Source organism: Heliangelus exortis, chromosome 13 (assembly GCF_036169615.1).
Source record: "Heliangelus exortis chromosome 13, bHelExo1.hap1, whole genome shotgun sequence".
Lineage (NCBI taxonomy): Eukaryota > Metazoa > Chordata > Aves > Apodiformes > Trochilidae > Heliangelus > Heliangelus exortis.
In genome coordinates this window covers 9,774,425-9,794,942 of record NC_092434.1, presented here as the reverse complement: position 1 = coordinate 9,794,942, position 20,518 = coordinate 9,774,425, and the positions used below count along the sequence as shown (strand labels likewise).

The 20,518-nt window shown below is 38.4% G+C and overlaps 1 protein-coding gene across 3 annotated transcripts in view; it reads right to left on the bottom strand.

Annotated features, from left to right (window-relative positions):
* Positions 1–1,433: 1,433 nt before the first annotated feature.
* The window catches only part of TSHZ3 (teashirt zinc finger homeobox 3), a 65,296-nt gene continuing 46,211 nt past the window's right edge, over positions 1,434–20,518 (bottom strand). For all 3 annotated transcript variants that reach the window (XM_071756797.1, XM_071756796.1, XM_071756798.1), the window contains one exon: positions 1,434–7,370. In XM_071756797.1, coding sequence (XP_071612898.1) covers positions 4,171–7,370 — 3,200 coding nt within the window. In that variant the 3' untranslated portion in view covers positions 1,434–4,170. The remainder of the gene's footprint in view (positions 7,371–20,518) is intronic.

Sequence of the window (20,518 nt, the reverse complement as noted above, 5' to 3'; positions counted from 1 at the left end):
GGAACGAAGATTCTAGAAAGATTATTGGTTTAGAAACAGTTCCTTACTCTAGCTTAAAAGTCATATTTTAGTTAATTATAGATTTCTTACTCACTAAAACTTAAAGATACATTCACTGACTTTTTTTTTTGCTTTTTTTTTTTTTTTTCTAAACATTGACTCCAGTGAACAGCTCTCTAAGATCTGGCATATTGATTTCTTGTTGTGAAGTGAGCTGTTCAAGTTCCATTTAAGATTTTCATCTTGCATGTAGCCCTGAGCACATCATAGCACCATAAATTAGTTAAATTGCACATTTATCACAAATGTTATTTTAAGATACTGGGTAAATGTGATGGCTGGAAGATATACAGTACACTGCAACAAGCCACTACTTGGGTGGGGTTAGACCAGGGTCACCTTTATACACCTGTGATTTAAGGCTCTTCCCACCCCATCACAATTTCGTTTTTAAACTCTTTCTTGAGGCATTTTGTTTTCTCTCTCACTCGATCTGCATATTCCTAAACAAAATATAAAATGCAGAGCACAAGTCACAACTCAGATGTGTATTTTAAAATCCTGCATCCACACCTTCCCATTTGTCTAATAGCAAAAAAATTATCTTAACAGAGCTAGGTTGGTGATTTAGTTAGCACTAATAGTTACCATGCCAATATACATATCAGTGTATGGATGAAAAGAACATTATTCTAGTTCATTGATTCTCTAAATTCTTTATAATGTGAAAGCACATTGGTATGCCAGTCCTGGAGGTTTTGAAATGCAAGCTGAACTTTATTTTAATAAATTTGGGAAATGCAGATCTTGACTAGCCATTCATTTGCAAAGTTTCAAGCACATTTTAAAAATGTATTAAAAAGTCATTTCTGGTGCACACTAACAGATACAGCTGCTTGCTGAATTCTTATTCAATATGTCTCCTCACTCCACATTCAGACCTAGATAAATCAGGCCCAGGAACTGACTTTTACCAATTAGGTGCAGCTGTATCAGTGGTATTTGGTGTTTGCAATCATCAACCTCTTACCTATATTTTAAGAATAAGTAGAAACGCTGCAAAAACTCTGTAGTCTCTTTTACTGTGTCTGTGTCCCGGATAACTGCATACAGAGCTTTTAGCATCACTATTATAAATCAATGACACATCTTAAAAATGCATTGACTGACAATATATGCAATAATCTGCCAGTCTCCTTATGTGTGAATTTCTGGTTTGCAACCAAATACTATATTTAAGCTGCTAAATTTGCAAAGGATGAATTGTCTGCTGTAAAGGTAAAAAGTTTGGCTGCATTTAGATTGAGATTACCTGTTTGCAAAAAATGTGAAAAGCCACCCAGGAGGCTTCGTGAAAGACTTCAGCTTGCCAGGCTGCCTCTCCTAAGCAAGCAACAGGGACTCCTGGGATGATCCAGTCAACCAGCAAAACGGCACGCTGCAATTTTTATTGGGGGAATTTGAGCTGAGGCCATAAACATTGACACACAAATGACCTTAAAATCAGATAAAACTGTGAGCCAAAAGAGGAGGAAAAAACCCAGAGTCCTAATCATTAATCCCATTCACTAGGCCTGCTTAGCAGTGTTTGCTATAGAATGAACAGAACACTCCATTACATTTCTGAGAGGGAAAGAGGAAGGATGGAAGGAAGGACAGAAGGAAGGATGGAAGGAAGAATGGAAGGAAGGAAAAAAATTATTTAACTGATTACTGGAGACAGCGGATTTTTTTTTTTTTTTTTTAAGGAGAAAGATAACTGTACAGTTATGAGTTATTACTTAAAATGTGATCTGTAAGTACTGAAATGGTGATTTTGGTTCCCATATAACCATCACCAGACTGAGTTCACCTAACGGGGGAGACATTATTCACATGCATAGTAATATAGGTGCCTCAGAAATGCAAGCTGTTTTTCAGTGGTTTTGATGGGATGACCTGTCAACACCAGTAAGTCTGCCATTACCACATAAATGCTTCTGCTTGTTTGCCTCTGTTTGGCATGTGTTTATTCCTCTTCTCATCCCCGTCTGCTGTGAATGCAGAACAACAACATTTAGGGCCCTAAGAGGACTCACTTCCAAATCACAAAGTTTATTTTAAGTCAGCAGTCTCGGGTTCCTACTCCTGTCATTGGAAAATGCTGGGTAGGTGGAAAGGGATTCTCTAAGCTGTGAAATACCCATCAGTGCAACTTGCAGGCTCTGCTCAGTACATTCAGGGAGAATGCAAGGGAGTAGCAGTGTCTGGGTCTGAAAGCACATATGAATAACACCTATCTGCTTTGCCACACGTTGCTTACAAATCCCATCTTCACAGTCAGCCTTACCTGACGTTTTAAAAAGGCATTATAATGCTCATTTATCTTTTCCGGGGGAAAAAAAAATAATCTGTTAATGCAGCCTTTGAATAAGTGCTTCCCTGCTCTTTAAATGCTAAAGTTCACTAAAACTCCAGTGATTTATGTGCAGCTTTTGACTGCCAGCACCTGGCAGATGAAGAAACCTACTCAAGCTTCAGTCATAAACAGATAGCATACAATTTAATTTTAATGTGCTCGTTAGTCGTAGCACATTTCAGACATAATTGTGAACGCAACACAAAATTATAGCAAAAAGACAATTTTAATGCTGCTGTAGAAAAAAAGGTTATATGAAGAATCATATAATGGTGCTTCATTGTCAACAACAAAACAGGGCACAGAGTGCATTACAGTGTCTGTGCTGTTTACATGCCAATATTTTATACATAGATTCTCATATGGTGTCAGCTGTCAGTTACTTCTGCAAATTAACTGCCAAAAATGGAGACAAACAGAATCACTTAGTGTGCTGGTAACCACGGGTTACCTTTCATATGCCTAAAGATAAAGCTGCAGTATGGAATCTTGGGAGAATAATTAGGCAGAACAAAACAGAAAGTTACCAATTGAAATAAAAAGGCATTCTACAATAGGAAATAACAACCAAGAGTGCTTATAAATAAGTAAAAGAGGTTATATCACAGAATGCCTCGTAACTTTTTAAGCAAAGTATTACAGTACAAACATTTTAAAGGCTTTATCAATGTCTAGGAAATACAGTACAAGTTTTTCAAATAGATTTAACCCTTTGAGCACTGAGTTTATTTTGAATTTTCTCTTTTTATTTTATTTCTTTACTAATAAATACCTTTAAAAGTCATGTTGTGCAAAACAGTTAGAATGCATGCCAGGAATGCAGTCCGTGGCTTCTGTTTCTTCAGACGGTTTCAGAAAACAAAACAAAACAAATTATAGCAACACTAATAAATATGTATAATTTAAACATGAACCTCTATTAATATAGATGTACTGTATAGCAAAACAAAACAAAACATACTTTGCTTTAAGAATAATGTTTCTGAATACTTTATAAATGATATCTGTGGTATCTTTCATCATATAATTTACAATGTTTGGATGTTAAAAGAAAAAAAATGTTAGATCTAAAAAATGAAATTTACACTATATATAGGTACAGTTTGTACCTGGGGTTATCAGGTACAAACCCCACTGTTGCTAGAAAAGCTGAAGAAAAAAAGATAATGGCATTAAGCACAATCACATTTTCTGTAAGAGATTTTGAAATCTATACAATATATACATCTATGTTTCAATGTGAAAATTATATTTTTAAATTTCAAGGTGTGAGACACCTCTGCATAAATGGAGGTTCATATTAGTAATCACAACTAAGCTGGTAAGGGTTTAAAAAAAAACATATCCATATATTTTTACCAAATTAATGCAAAAGTGCTTCAAAGTACTCAGAGGGCTAAAGATTATAGGGTGAGAAATACCAGCACACTTAGGTCACATGAAAAAAGTGCACCAGAATTAGTTATAAATGCTTAATTAAACTGTCTGTTAATGCATGCAGCTTGATGCATCAGAGGGATGCACAGCAACTAAATCCAATTTACACAAAGTTCCAAACACTTACCACTGCATTTTAACCTTCATATTTTACCAGTAACAACAGCTGATTATGCACCTCTATTTAAACACTGTACAGTTATACAAAACAGTTCAGCCCAGAGCAACTCTGGAGTTAAAATAAGAACATGTGCCAAGAACTAAACAGTAGCTTTAAGGCGTCTTTGACAGTTTTCCTCAAAGCAAATTACAGTTATTTTAATCAAAAGCAAATGCTACTGCTTCTCTAACTCCGAAACATACAGAAGATGATCCTCTGGTGACTTCCCATGTGTTTTACTAAGATGAAGTTTAACAGCATGCTTGCTTGCAAAAGTCCTGTTACAAAGTTTGCACTGATAAGAAGTTCCGATATCTTCCTCTGGAGAGGACGTCACCAGTTTTTCAGACGGTGACTTTGCTTGTGCTATCTGATTGTTAATCTGTTCACTGGACAGTTTGGACAAGTCTCTTAACCTGAAACCCAGATGCGATTCAAGATGACTGATGTAAGTTGAAGGAGTTCTGATCTGTGAAGCACAGTCATTACAAAAGAACACCGGGTGCCCCGTGTCCAAATTTTTAAGGAACTTAGTTCCCCCCGTCCTTCGGAGCTGGTATTTCACATTGGCCAGCCAGTGGCTAATCGTGGTCATCGAAAGTCCCGTAAACCTGGAAATGTGCATTCTTTCTTGAGGGCTCAAGTCTGACATGATGTATTTCCCTTCTGAAGTCTGCCGTAAACTAGCTGCAAACTGGGCCTGCAATATGAGCAAGTGCTGAGGGTTCCAGTTAGACTGACGTCCCTTCCTTTTCTGAGCTGGTGTACTCTCTTCTGGTTCCTCTATTGTGGTACCATCAATGTCAGATTTCTCAGATATGCTGGAAGGTGTGGAAGATTTTGATGTGTGACTTTCTGTCAGGTTCTTCAGCATATCAGATATATCTGACAAGGCATTCTCGCGTAGCGGCGAGTTTGACATGAATGACACGACTGCAGATGTCTTTGCTGTTGTCACTGTAGATGAAGAAGAAGCAGAAGATGTCGATGTGGATGACAAAAGCGCTGAACCCAAAGAGCAGCTTTTGTCACTCTTGCCTTTCGTCAAATCTATGGGTTGGTCATTGTTGACGTGATAAAAATAGCGGTCTAAGTGGTCTGGTTTTTTGGACTGTAGAGGTGGGGTGGCCACTGCAGCCTTTTCTGCCAAACTGTTGCTCATTTTAAAAAGCATGCTCATTGGATCCAAAGCGGGCAGAGATGGCTTTGCTGCCTTCCCGAGGTGAATATTCATGACGGATTGCAGTGCACTCAATGGATTTACAAATGGCTGTTCAGGAGGGTGATCGGTGATGATAGCTGTGCTGTTACTTAAAGAACTTACAATGGACTTAACAGGCTCTTTCCCATTTTCCACAGGTTCTACAGGTGGGCTATCCTTGCAACCATCTCTCTGAGGGACTGGGCTGTTCTGATGGCTTTTAAAGCCACCATCATTGGAGGACTCTGTCTTAAGGGGTTCACTGACTTCACTACTGCATGGAGAAGGAGTTGCACGTTTCATCGGAGAAAGCTTTCCTTCAGGCTCTTTCATTTTTTCCTCCACTTTAGCCACCTTCTCAGTGACTTTCTTTACCAGTTCTTCCATGGCATGAAAGTTTGTTTTTGGCACAGGAGAGGTCTGACTGCTTGGTGGAGACACCAAAGACTGGTTTTTAGTTGGTGACACTAGTTCACTGTTTCCAAACATAGGTTTTAGTGGTGTACTCTTCCCAGATGAACCCAAAGACAGCTTCATCATATTAGGGAGCTGATAGGCAGCATGAATGCTGGGGTAGCCACCCCAGCTTGGCGTGCCATTCTGGGCTTTGTTTATAGCTGATGTGACTGTGTTTTCTAAAGACTTCAATATATCTAATCCCCCCTTAGGGCTTTCCTCTAGGTCATTTTCAGTCAAGTAATGGTATTTTGAGGAGATATCATACTTCTCCTCATCTTCACTTGACTTTTCTTTGTCTTTCATTTTGTCATCAGCAATGCCTCTTTCTTTATCTACTTCTTTTTTTATTTCAACATTTAATTTAGGAGAAACACTAGAAGGTGTATTAGAAGGAGACGTAAAAGTGGTGGCAGCTAGTGGCACAGACTGGACTTTCTCATCTACTAAGGATGTGATCGTTGGTGTCGCCGGGGCTTCTATAATTGGCTTCCCTTTTTTCATGGCAGAGTTAGTGACTTTAATAAAATGTCCTGTCACCATCATGTGAGCCGTGAGTTCCTGCAGAGTGTCATGTGAACTGCCACACTCCATGCACTTCAGAATTTGAGATTTCCTTGCCTCGAAGTGCCAGGCATAGCTGGCACCGTTCTGGTGACCGTAGCGATTATTTGGAGTAATGTAAGGATTAGAATTCTTTTGAAGTGCATCATTGTTATCTGAGATTGTTGCTTTTGGTGTCCCACCTGTGGAGTCTGGAGAACTTGGAAGTTCAAGCTCCAGAGACGCTTTCTTCCTAGTAGCTGGGATAATTTTTGCTGCTACAGGTGTAACAGGTTCCTTCAGAGGCACTTTTTGGTAGTGTTTTGTTTTGATCATGTGAACACTCAAATCCTGAAGAGATTCAAATGAATGACCACAGTACATACACTTTAATACTTTCTGGGCATCTTCTTTCCCTTCCATTTCAAGCAAAGAACGTTTACGAGGTTTGGACCATCGTTTGGGGTTATTGTTATCAGTTTCATGGTTGTCATCTCGATAATGCCCTGTTTCATTCATGTGCACTGTTAATTCTACTAAAGTATCATAGGCAGCACTGCAGTCTTTACAGCGGAACTTACTGGCTCCAGTAAATATAGAGCCATAAAGCTTACTGCTTTGTCTGTACAGCTGAACTGTGCTAAAAAGACTTGGTTCAGGAAGAATTCTGCTCTGAGACACTTGCTGCAGTGTTTTGGCCATAGCAGTCTGGTGCCAGTCAAAGCTGCCACTTCCACAACTGCTACTGCTGCTGCTGCTACTGCTGCTGCTTCCATTGGTTTTTTCTGAAATTGGCTGGTGAAGGTTCAAATTGAGATTGGACCAGTAGGAATTTGAGAGGAAGTTATTATATACAGCTTTCATTTGTTCTAAACTATCAGATACTGTAGAGTCTTCCAGTGGTATCGACACCTCCTTGCTTTCTTCCTCATTTTTGATAGAGCTGCTCTCAAAGTCTGCCATGCGGTCACTTGTCTCACTGATGTGTGACTCACTGTCCATTTCATGGCTAGAAAATTCAGCTGCTGGAGAATTTTGGTAGCTTTGGCAGTTCTTACTGAAGTCTTTTTCTGGACATGCATATTTTGCTGAAGGCTCCCCATCGACTGCATTTTCATCGGGTTCCACATCTTCTTCCACCAGTGCTGCTGCTTTTAGCTCATCTGAAACATAGGCTATTATGAAGAGAAGAAAATATAAGTTAGTTTCTGCTGATCATACTTTTGCTTAAGTGTTTTAGCCAAAGTGCATTTATATTTAAAATTAAATAGTTAAAATCTAGTGTTTCTTTAGAGCAAGAAAAAAATCTGCTCTTCAAACATAATTTGCCACCTTATTCTTCTCAAGGGGCAACAGCTTGAAATTAAAACTAAATTTGAAATTAATGAAGCACATTCTGGAGGTGGCATTCATTTCTAAAGTAATAAATTACTTGTATCAACCTCAGAGACAGCAGTTCCTGTCTGTCAATTAATATGTCTTATGCTTCTCCTACCCCTAATGCATTTCTCAACAGACAGATTCACAATTTAAATTAAGCAAGCATTTTTTGCTCATTACAGTTTCGAGATGCAATCTTTAATAAATATAGAGTACATCAAACATAAAAAATTTCTACAAAGTAAAAAATTCCTCAGTTACAATAATCAAAAAATGAGATTTTTTTAAAGTTACCGTTAGTAGTAGTATCATATGTTAGAGGAGAAGATGGTAAAAGCAGGTGACACAACCTTTTGAAACAACTCACTGTGAGCAATTTGTGGATATTCAATATCAGTGTAACAAATGACCCATTCACATTTAAACATCCCCTTCTCAACAAGAAAGCCCATGCAGAATTATGTCAGGAGTTAGTTCAAGAAAATTGGTATGCTGGACTCATTCTTGCTGTATAAATATATACAAGACCTTCCAGTGGACCTTACAAATGTCAAAGTGTTTGCTCTTTACACTACTTTGTCAATATTTACTCAGCATAAGCTACACGGACACCCAACAGGGATCCCGTCTTCCCCCATGCCTCCAGTAATGCAACTGGTGATGTAAATCTAAGATTCTCTTCCTGAATAGGACACTTGAGGAATGACAGCAAACATTTTTTTTCCCCATGGGGTTCTGTGCACATATTCTACATATACTAAGTCTACCTAAGTTTTTTTCTTTAGGCAAGAAAACAATGGAAATATTAAGAGAGGTATCATTAACTGATCAAAATAGTATATTTCTATATAAAGCCTTAATTTACAGGTAAGCAAGAAAGCAAAAATAGAACATGACTGTTCCAAATTAAGTGGAATTTAAAACTTATTTGCAATCTCTCACAAATACAATTATAAACATAGCAAAAAACCCACATTTCCAGTAGAGTCTATAGTTGAAGACATTTGACTTTTGACCTTCTCTGCAACACATCTGGAACATGTGGGCATATGTATCTTAAACACATTCAGTAATCTATAGATCGTTTATTCAAGTGATATTGCAGAGAAGATAATAGCTTACACTCCAAAAAGACCTACAATAACCAACAGACTGAAAAATGGAGAACAGTGTAGTAGATATCACATGCACAGTATTGAACCTTGCAAACTTCTTTCTGGGAAAATGTATTTAAAATTATCAGAAAACACAAGAGACAAAACAGCAGCTTAAGTAACAACAAAATCAGACTTCTATAGTTTCACACAGAGTATTTCTTCACTCAGGTAATACAAAATATTCACTAATTTTCTCCCACGTGGACGAATGGTAATGAATCTTCCTCCAAGCATGTAAAGCTATAATCTAATCTTCAGAATAAAAGTTAAACCTTTGAAAGTACAAACATATCACATAAGAGCAATACTCAGCAGTGACTAGACATTTCAGTGCAGATATTTTCAGTGTAAAAAATTAATGCAGGAAGGGTCCAGTTTTTAATGCTCAGGAGAACACAGTTTGAAAGAAATTTCTTAAAAACTTCATAACAAGATGCTTCAAAGATGGAGGTACAAAGATCAGACTTTACCAACAGGTACTCTAGTGAAATAGAGCTGTGTTGATTTGCTCTATGCTATGCTTTTTCAAAATATACTTTTTAATAATATTATTTTATGTATGTTACAGTCACGTCAACAATTTGTAGTAAGACACCTCTTCTGCAATGAAACCCTTACAAAGAATCTAATAAGGTGGATTTCGTTCAAAACTTTCCCTACCCTATGGAAAGTACAAATTGTTTTTCATCTTAATTATTTGTTCCATCATGTTTCCGAACACTATGAAAAACTTTATAAAAGGAGATCGAAGCAAATTACTCTCTAAATCTGAGAAATCTTAAATAACTACTGATAATGTGTAAACAACTGTCTGTCAACTACCTTTCTCTCCATCACGCCACATCCCAGTGATATGAATAAGGAAGAATGGAAGCAAGGAGTGAGAGCATGCACTCTATGATTTAGACACAAATGCACTCTTTTCCTTTTCCAGCTCTTGGAAACAGTATTTTTATTTTGCAACTCCTGCACTATGTCTCTGTTGTGAAACCAGAGAAGAATTCCCTTTTTACAAAGTAAAGAAAAACCCAAGGTTATTGCCATTCTTCCTGAATTAAAAAGATCTCATTCACAGTGATGGGCTGAGACAGCACACCACTCTGTAACTGTACCTATTTTTGCTCTTTTTGCCCATGGAATGCTCATGTGAGCATGTGCTCACACACCACCACATCACATGTCAAAGCTCTGGGATCTGCCCCTGCACACCATGGAAAAATTCCTCCTAGGGACTGGTGCTCACCAACCCAAACAGGAGTCACCAAATCAAGCCTCTAATTAGTGTGTTTTTCTTTACGTTTTTATTTCTCTTACTGCTGAAATCTTATGAATTTTGTTTGGACTGAAACACTTGTATTGTCACATGCACGGTTTTTTTAGAGACTGACTTTTACATTAGGGAAAACCTCCAGCATGAGGCTCATTTAAATGTAAATCTATTTACCTTTCATGCTTTCTTTGCCCTTTTCACCAACTATCAAGCATATTTGCGTGTTAACCAGGAGCTGCCTCCTCTGTAGCTGTTCTACTTCCTAAGCTCAAGTTGTGAAGGCAACTTGTAACATCAGCCTTTGATCCAGAAGTGCGGGGAATGAGGCACAGCTGACAGTATGGAATTTAACCCAGCAATAAACTGACAGTTTTAACAACCCCTTCTGCTCATTCCCCTGCAAAACGAAGAGGAAGCCTGAACCCTGACATTACCCCCCAACATCCTTGACCAAGTATTTATGCAAGAGATGAGGGTGCTCAGAGAAATATCTTAGCCTAAGAGTTAAAACACCACCCTAAACCAGCGTTTATGCCAGTAGCTTCTAATTCCTTATTCAAAAGAAAATATAAAGCAACCCAGCAAGTTCTGGAGCAATGGCAGACTCGAGGTATGGTCAAAAGTTTTGCAATGCCACTATACGTTATTTTACGGTGGCTGAGAGGTTTCCTTCTCAGAAAACCCAACAAGATTGTTACCAGCACATAAGCCAGAAGAGAGGGCTAAGATCAAACTTCAGTCCCACACTAGCATGGAGTAGAAGACTCATTGCAGGCTCCATGAAAAGGATCCCATCTGCAGCCAAGAGAATTTCTGATCCTCCCCTGTCCCACCAGATCTTCCTGAGGGGATAGAGGTGATCTGTGTTCTGCCTGAGTACAGACGAAGGTAACAGCTTCATTAAAATAGAAGGAAGGAGAAGGACACCCATAGCAGAGAAAATTTTTGTTTGGCTGAGTACCTACAGGAAGAGAAAAAAAACTATGAAAGTGGAGAATAAAATCAGGACGTGATGGTAAAAAAATTTTCTCTGAGATTCACTGCCTAGCGGAAAGACTGGTTCTTAAGAAACACCATCTCCAGGTCATCTTTACTCAGCCATTTCCTTCTTATTAAAAAAAAAATACTCATGGTTTGATATTTTTCAACTGTAGCATAAATGTTTGAAGCAGCAGGGCATCTGTAAAACTGCTCTTCAAAGCCTCGACAGCAGTCTGAGGGGAGAAAAAAACAACTGTAAAGGAAATTCTAATGGCAGAAGAAGTTATCAAGAATGGAAATGATAGACCCCTTTTTTTTTTCTTCTTTTGTTTTCCAGAGTCAAAGAAGAAAAGAAATGTACAGTTTTCAAAAAATGTTTTAGTCTACATCTCACAGGGCACAATAAACCGCAGAAAACTGCCTGCAAATTAAGCAATGGTGTCACTGTGATATAATATTTGACAAAAAATGTAAAATGGTGCCGAGGTGTGGCCCTCACTTTCTAGAGAAGGTGAGGATATCAAACGGATGCAGGCACAGAGAGGTCGAGAACAGAAAGTTCCCTCATTAATATTTCTTATAATTATTAACTAAACTGCTAGGCAATAATGAAATTAACATATTTGATATCAATACATAACACTGAGCTGTAGTATAATGCAATTAATTTCTGCACAAGAGACAATTACCTTCATAACTGAGCTATGGATCACTTCTTTGCCAGTGGAAATAAATTGTGATCCATCACTGCCCAAAATGATCTACATATTGTATATACAATAATGAACTCATACACCAGGCTCTACACAGACACCAGAGAGGTACCATACAAGAGCAGAGAAGCTACAACAGCCTGGCTGATGTTACTCTGTTGATGCCTGGGCTGAACTCAGCAACCTCTTGCAGTCAGCACAACAGCGACTGGACCAAACCCCAGCTGATATAGGTTCCCTTCAGCAGAAAGATGGAAAACATCATATGGTTTTCATCCCTACCATGGCAACATCCACACACCTCCTTCAGTTTATTTGGAAATACTAAACCATAGCATTAAATGTGTATTTTACTGGTCTCCAAAACCCAATTAATAGCACAATTCTCACTTTATTTCCTGAAAAATGCAGTTGTGCCCATGTATTTTGGTTTGGATCTATCCAAATATTTCATTTTGATACTTTTGAAATGTCATGTTTTAATTATGTTTTCATGCCAAGACTTTTTAATTTTATTTTAATTAGCTTACTGGGGTATTTTTAAACTAGTATATAAGCCCTTTGCTTGAAAAAGTACCAAAACATTCAAATATTCCTCTCACAAGAAAAAAATGCTTAACTACAGAAGTTTATTAAAACCATTCAGTTACTTGGAAATATTTTGGCTTTAACCAAATAGCTTCCTATTAAAAAAAAAAAAATCCAAGACCACAACCAACTATATTACTTATTTATGCATGGTTTGAAATCATCATGTAATGCTAAGGGTCATTTCCTGAACCATCTAATTTTGAGTGCATCCTGAAAAAAAAAAATCTTCTCAACCCTGTAAAAAACCTGAACCCATCCGCATTTCACACTTGAAAAAAAAGGGAACAGCAGAAAGGGACTAGAAGTAGGAATGCTCCCAATGCTTACAGGTTGAATATTATATACCCAGTCAAAAAGAAAAAGGGAAAAAAGGATCAGAACAGAACATCAAATGGAGCAGGGAGTAGGACCCAGACAGTGCTGAGAGGGCTGCTCCTGCCACAGCACAGAGCCTTTTCCTAAAGATCATTCCCATTCTGCTTTAAAGCAGACATCAGCCACCTAGGAAAGATTTAAGTAATTGATGAAAGAAACCTCAAAGAGTCCCCAGTTTCAGTGGGACCAAAGAGGGGGCAAAAAGGGGGCTCAGACAGAACACAAGTCCAGAGGAAGCCAACAGAGACCCAGCAGCACAGCAATGATGTGACTGTGCCAGTGAACCTTACTCACAAAGTTAATGAACAAAGGCAAGAGAAATCCAGCCCGGTGCATGGAGTCAATCAAAGACCTAATGCAAATGAAAGCATATAAAAGAATTATATTAGTCTGTTAGAAAACTCCCACTCCACAGGCCTTCTACTTACAGGAAGAAAGGCAAACATTTCACCCACAACATGAGCTATTTCTATACTGAGACTGACTGATAATTCACATGTAACTGCAATTGCATTTGAGCCTTCAGTGCCTGGCAGAGCCGTCAGCAGTGGCTGCCCTGCTCACAAGAGTGGCAAATGACAACACTGTCTCTAAACGGGCATGGCAATACTGATTACCCAGCACCTTGACAGGGACATTATTCCTGTTAGAAAGGTCAAAGGTTCTGTTTCATAGAGGCAGGACTGTCTATTATAGGAGAGAAATGTTATTTCCAAGCGGAGGGGTCAGCACTTCTCTTGCACGTCGGCTGCGGGTACCTCGCACTGCAGTACAGTCCTGCTGCAGGATTAATTACTCTGCCCACTGGCAAGGTCAAAAATATTCATTTTTAATATGTTAATTTGATGTGATGTGCACAATTAATGCTTGTTTAGCTGGATTTTTTGTATGTTGGTAAATCTGTAGCCTTTTCATGCCAATAAGAGTGTAGTATTAAGTTACTGGGAATCTGTGGCTGGATGTGACACAGAATCCCAATCCAATGGGTGGCTATCCTTAGGTAGTAGAAACTTTGAAGAATATTTGTGTTTGCTCCTTCATGAAAATACTGCAGCTGTCTTCCACAGAGAGCTCAGAACTCAGCCAGAGGAAGCTGGCCAGCTGCTCTAATCCAGCATCCTGGACTGGTATTACATTTGGATCAACTTCAGAGGGCTCAAATCAACTGTAAGTGTTAAGACTTGAGAATTACATGGACAAGAATACACAGTGAAGAGACAATAACAAGAAATGAGCTTGTACGTCATTAAAGTGTGGGTCATCTAAGAGCTGAACAAAGCAAATCTACAGCAGGCACCTTTTCCTTATGTCACAGTACTCCAAATTCCCCTGGCTTTTCTGAATTTTTAAAGGAGGATACAGGATTTAGGTCTCACTTGACACTACTGTATGAAAAGTATCATGCAGGTCACCTACAAATGAAGATAGGAAGCCTTCAAAAATTGCTAGTGATTCTGTTAAGAGAGGTATTTGTTTTTCCAAAATGGAATACTGTTCAGACATCTGTTAAATGAGAGATTCCCCCACAAAACTCACATCAGTATATTATTTCCTTCATTAAATATACACTTGAAAAACAAGATGCCATAACATTAAATGATGGCTTTGAAACAACTTAGCACTATTGAGCACTAAGGTGTTCAAAAGCTTCTCATATTGTTTTATTCTTCACAGCAATCCTGTGGAAGAAACATTCTTATCCACAGTTTATAGTTGCAAACCTAGAAATCCAAAGAAGTTAAAAAATAACTCCTCCTCAGTAACTCCTCTAGGTTAATATGTATAATTCAGCTATTTACAGAAAACGTGAGAAGGTTTAAGTTTGTGTTTCTGTTTCTTTGCTTCATCAGAGTGTGTTTATGTGAGTACAATGTATGTGTATAATTGAAAATAATTGCCAGTTTTCACCTTAAACAATTATTAAAGATAAAACAACCCAGCAAAATACCCACAGGTGCATGTACTATGTGCAACAAAGAGCCTGGAGTTACAAATCTCCTGTGAGCCAAGCTGCAGGGATACAAAAAATGCTGAACCTGCAGACTGCCAGCAAACTTCTTTTCACAATGACGAAAACAGGAAAGGTTTTTAAGGAAGAAGAAGAATTATTGTCCCAACTCTCCTCCAAAGAGGTTTTTGCTCCCAGTGCAAGGCAGAAGTTCAGATATGCTGTGAATGCCTTTTCTACCAGAACTGTGCTGGAGATGTAACATGATGGATCATGCCTCTCTCCTCCAAAGCTCTGCTCTGCCTTGATTTCTGCCTGGGGCCTAGACTCCCTGAATTCAGCCTGCTCAGCAGGGTTTTTCTGAAGTCTTCTAAAATTACAAGCCCATGAAACTTCAAACCACTTCTTTCTAACGTGGAGAAGAGCACATAAGCCTCACACTGCAGTGTACTCCTCCATAGGTAGGGTTGTCTGAGGAGCCGGGATCTGTCTCACTTGAAGAGTTCATCTGCCACCTTCTACAAGAAATTTTTGACAAGAAGGGATCTGAAGATTAGAAAAAAACCCAAAACTTTAAGGCAGTTCCATGTGTAGATTTTTAAAGAGACTTCCTCATATAAAACTTGCCTTCAGATTTCACTATGGTATAGTCAGAAGTGAATGACATGCTTATGAGAAACTTTATAGGAGTAACAGTTCAGAGACTACCTGGTCAGGAAAAACAGATTTTTATGGGTTTTGTCCTAAATTTGCAGTCACACAAAGACAATAAAACTACAGCTGTCCAGAAGCCAGGGAACAGCTCATGTGCCATTGAGTGTGCCCACAGCTCATTACCAGAAGCAATGCAGGATCACAGTAACTGAGTGGAAGGGCTGAGAAACATCATGGACTCCCATGATGACAGAAGGACCTCCCTTGCTATCACGTTTTGTGGACTCAATCAATCTCCTTCCCCCTTTGCACCCTGGGGAAGTAGAGATTTTAACAGCCCCTATGAGTGTAAGCCTGGAATTTCTGGCTCATCTTGCTGAAAAAGGAGAAAAAATCCTTCTTAGCCTTGTCACCACATAGATAACCTTTCACAAGTACTATCAAGACAAGATCAAGAAGGCAAATGAGCAACAGGGACTGTGAGTACTCACTGGTAACTCCCAACTGCTGCTCAGTTTGTCAGCTCAGGGTCTCAGTGTCCCGACTTCATGTAGCACCTCCTCTTCCTACCCCTCCACATTCTGGGCAAAGGATGCCCTCCCTCCAAGTACACCCAAGTTACAAATTAACATCAGTCAAAGGAGCATAAAATTCCTCACTAACCATAGGGATGAGAAGGGGTCAGCTAGCCAGCCACCAAGGGGAAACCCCACCAGGGACTCAATAGCCAAGCACAAACTGTTGAAGTTAACAGTTCATAAGCAACCCCATAGAGTGAAAACTTTCACATAAGTTTAACAAATACAACCAGTATAGGCATAGGCAAAAGAAAAAACAAAACAGAACACCTACATTTGCTCTATAAATTATTCATCACGAATAAATCCACTCAAAGTAAAACAAAAGTGGGTTTCTGTTGGGTTTCCAAGACAGTTGCTGGGTGTGAAGTACTACAGACTTGAAGTGTTTCCCACTCAATGCAAACCATACTACAATGGGAAATAAATGCTCATTAGCAGAGAAAACAGTTTCATATTATGCTTTTATCCTAATTTTGAATAGGGAAATAAACTGGGTTTTAGTTTCCAGAATTTTTCTAAGCACAGACTCACATTTCCTCAAATGGACAAAAATATTTACCAGAATCCTCAAATAATAAAAATATTTGGGGTTTTGTATGTTTTTGCTTTTGTTTTAATATAAGTCCCTATCAAAAAAAGCCAAAATTCTCTGTATGAATAGGTGCTAAAACACACAGTGACACAAACTCTCCTTGATACAAGCATTTGGGTGGCATCTTTCAATCACTGAAAAGCACACAGGGCATTCAACAAACTAATGCAAGATTCACAGCCAACTCCAGGATAGGCAGGCATGAGCATAAAAGCTCTCAATATGGCTCTAATAGCTCTTAATTATTATAATCCTTCACTGAGCAAACAGATGTTGTAAGGGAACTTTAGTTTCTTCAAATGCAGTAATCAAACCATTCTGCTTCTGCCCTGCCTCTTTTCAGTAAATGCTTTGTATAGTGGAGTGAAAATAGCAAATGTAGTGACAAAATGACCACTTCATTGTCACAGAAATCTGTTTCTGAACAAAACTGATGTTGACATTTCTCTATATCTACATTTCTTAGTGTCTTCCGATTATGGGTAAGCAATTTTTTAAGAAATAAGAAAAAATTTACACCTTTGTAATCTTCCCACATCTTTGGTTGCTCCTAATCTGACCACATCTTGCAAGTTTTTCAGACAGAAACACTGGCCAGAACACTGGCTTTCTATCTGTGTTTAGCTATACTAATATTGAGATACTTCTCAGGAGCTGCAGCCTTAATTGAGAAGTTTTTTAGAAATCAAGTTTTCACCTCCAGTGCTTCAATATATTACAGTGACATTCAAAATGTACCAAAAGACCTTCAACCTGATCCTTCATTTGTCTTGCAAACTTGAAAATTCCCACTAAAGTCCTTTCAAATAGCTATTTCGGTTGCAGAGCCTCCTTACAATAAACTCCACACAACTGTATGAATGGTATAGTAGAAATCCAAATTATTTCAATTACAATTTCAGCTATTGTGAAGATGCACTTATAATGAAGTTTCTCCACAAAAAAAAAAGGAGTTCACTGTGGGCCAACAAAGCTTTGTGTCCATTCACAGTTTTTATTCAGCCTCATTTAAGAAAAACTACTAACTGCAATATGAATTTCAGGACCTGCAGATAGCAGAGCTTAGATCTAAGGATTACTGCTACTAGATGGCCCCAGTTTGCTCTGTATGTATAGCAAAAAGAAGCACTGATTTACTCATTTGCTAACTATACTAATATGCACTGTTGTAAATGAGTCTCTATTTAGCACTAGCTATTGAAGTGAAGGGTATTTGAATAGGTGGGTTTTGCTGTAACACCACACTAAGATAATGTGCTGGAAACAAATGGTTCGCTGACTCCTGAATAGAAAATTTGCTGGAAAACCAGGAGAACTAGAAGAGGAGGGGGAAGGGATTAAAAAATCACTGCAGAGCCACCAACCAAACTCTTGTCATTTTCAAAAGATGTTCCTGTAGCACAGTATGAATAGTTTATAGCCACAATTGTGAACATTCAATGTCATATAAGACGAGACACTTGTCAAGAGTCTTTCCCTTACAAGCACCCTCATCGTGACCTGTGTTAATGAAGTTAATTGAATTTAAGATCAATAATGGTTAATTATTGCAATTTGACATTCTGAGATAAATGGCTTTAAGACAGAGAAACGTGTGTGTATGTGAATTCTCTCCAAAGAAGGTGAACACATTACAGCCTAAGAGGGATCACACAGTCCTTCCATTGATCCCGGTACAATCTGATCGACCTAATCCTCTGATGAATGTGGGCTTTTCACAGCTACAAGTAAATGTTCTACAAGACTACTCTAACCCTTGTCACTGACCAAATCTATATGAGCTGTACACTAGAAATCTATTGAGATAGATTAAAGAACTGCTGTAGAAACAAGAGATGCTTCAATAAAGATGAAGGTTTATTATATTGACTATTAATGTTACATGCAGTATGTGATTATGAATGCTTAGGGATCATAAGAGTTTAATTTGGGTCAGCTAGATGTAAATGATCATAACTGAACAATAGTATTAAATTAAATAATATCAGATTTTTTAAAAATCCAACAACTGTGGTGAATTTGATGACTTTTACAAGAATGTTCAATAAGAAAGTGATTTTGAAATCATCCTTGAAATGTGCAAGAAGCTGCTCACAGACAGGTACTTATTTCATAAAGTCACTCATCAACCCACTTCATTTAGTTTTTTTTCAAGTTTACTTTCACAATAGTTCCTCAACAGGAAGACATTTTTTCAAATGTGTTAGTAATGATATTCTTACATGCATACTGAACAAGTTAAATGACCGCTTACAAGATTTATAATGACAAAGTAAATGTCAAGGAAAAAGTATTACTGATTGCAGAGCACTGACAATAAAAAGCCGCTGAAGAGTTCTGTCAAAATGTAAGATTATGCAAAAACACTATTGAGAACACTGCTAATCATCTGCTCTTGTCAATTACTTGAAGGGTATCTGACAGCATATTTACATTAAACACATTTCAATAGCAAAATCCTTAATGCTGTATCAGAATATTTTCATTATCATTAGAAATCCTTTAAAAAGTCCTTTTGCAGCAGAACATTACAGCGGCAATGATGTAATATCTATCTCTGTATCAGGCAGGGGCATCTATTTCATGCTATTATAGCTACAGAACATTTGAATAATATAACCAAAGACTAAATAGACATGTAAGATGGTAATCTCCTTGTTCCTGCACCCAATGTAGGTATTTTCAAGTAACAGCTTTGCAGGAGTCTCAAACTAAGCACAAGCAGATGATCTGTCTTTGGCCACTCTTTCAGCCTTTTACTCCTTGTGGACTGTATTTGATTATGGCAAAAGACATTACCAAGCAAGATTTTTTTCTAAATCTTTGATTGTAATTTGCAATTCAGCTGCTTTGTGAGGATTCACATTAACTCCCAATACCTTTCACCCACAGTAGAAACTTATTTTAGTTATCTCTATCTTATACTTTATGGAACCTTTCCTCCAAAATAGAGAACTAAATGAAATGTAATGAAAATGAAATGTTGATCCTTTCCATGCTTCAGTAGGCGTTGCTAAAAAAGCATCAGTAACCTTGTTGGATGGGTAAAACAGTAGGCAGGCACAAAATTGGACAGAGCTTAAGCGTGGGCTGCCTTTCAGAAGGAATTCATCCTGGCTTAGAGGAAAAAGAAGGTACACAAGCCCTAATCATGACTCGCTGGCTCAATTTATGGTCCTTTTGTTGCTTTCCTTGTAGACAGCACACTTAACCTCAGTTTACCTGCCTGCAAATGAGGCAAAGCATCCTGATGGTCTTACTGCTTCTACAGCACTGCAGTTCTTTAAACACACACACACACACACACACACACACGTGAAAATAAATTAAAATTAACCTGGCAGAAAGCACAATCAGACCCCAGGATGTGGATCAAATTCAGCCCTGATTCACATCAGACAGGTAAGTGGCATCGTGTCATTCCCTTCTTAAGTCAAATACAAGTATATGTAATAATAAAATAAAAATATTAATTCAGTTCAGTGTATCAGGTGTGCTGCAGATACACCCAGTGATACAAACACTCCCACACTGACTGTGCCCAAGAGCTGGGAAGGCAGCAGCCAGGCCTTCCATCAGCCCTCATCCAGAAACAAGGAAAGGAGAGGCAGCTCTTTGATCCTGCCCTTCTCCTCCCACACTAAACAGCTCTGAGGTGCAGGACAGACACACCTGGTAAACACCAGTAGCAAGAATTACAGCACTGTGCTAGGTGCTCTACAAACCTGAAACCCATCCAAGCTGCTGTCAGTTACAGACAGACAGAGTCCTACCCACTTTCTCAACTGCTGGCCATGCCTGGCTACCCTGCAGTCAAACACCTACTAACAGTCACTGGAAAAAAATATTTGTTCTGTGGTTTCTGTGTACCTATGGTCCAACCTTCCTCTCTGTCCTGTCCATGTCAGTGGCAAAAAATCTGTGTAAAATTATGGCTTTTTTATGGAAAATGCATCTGTTTCTCCAAGAGAGATGGATTTTTTCCCCCAAGTGAACAAGAAAAATCCTGATTCCCAAGAAATAGCTAAAGCTCTTCCTGCCACACTGCAGCCTCAATTGAGTTTTATTGTTGACCTGAAAA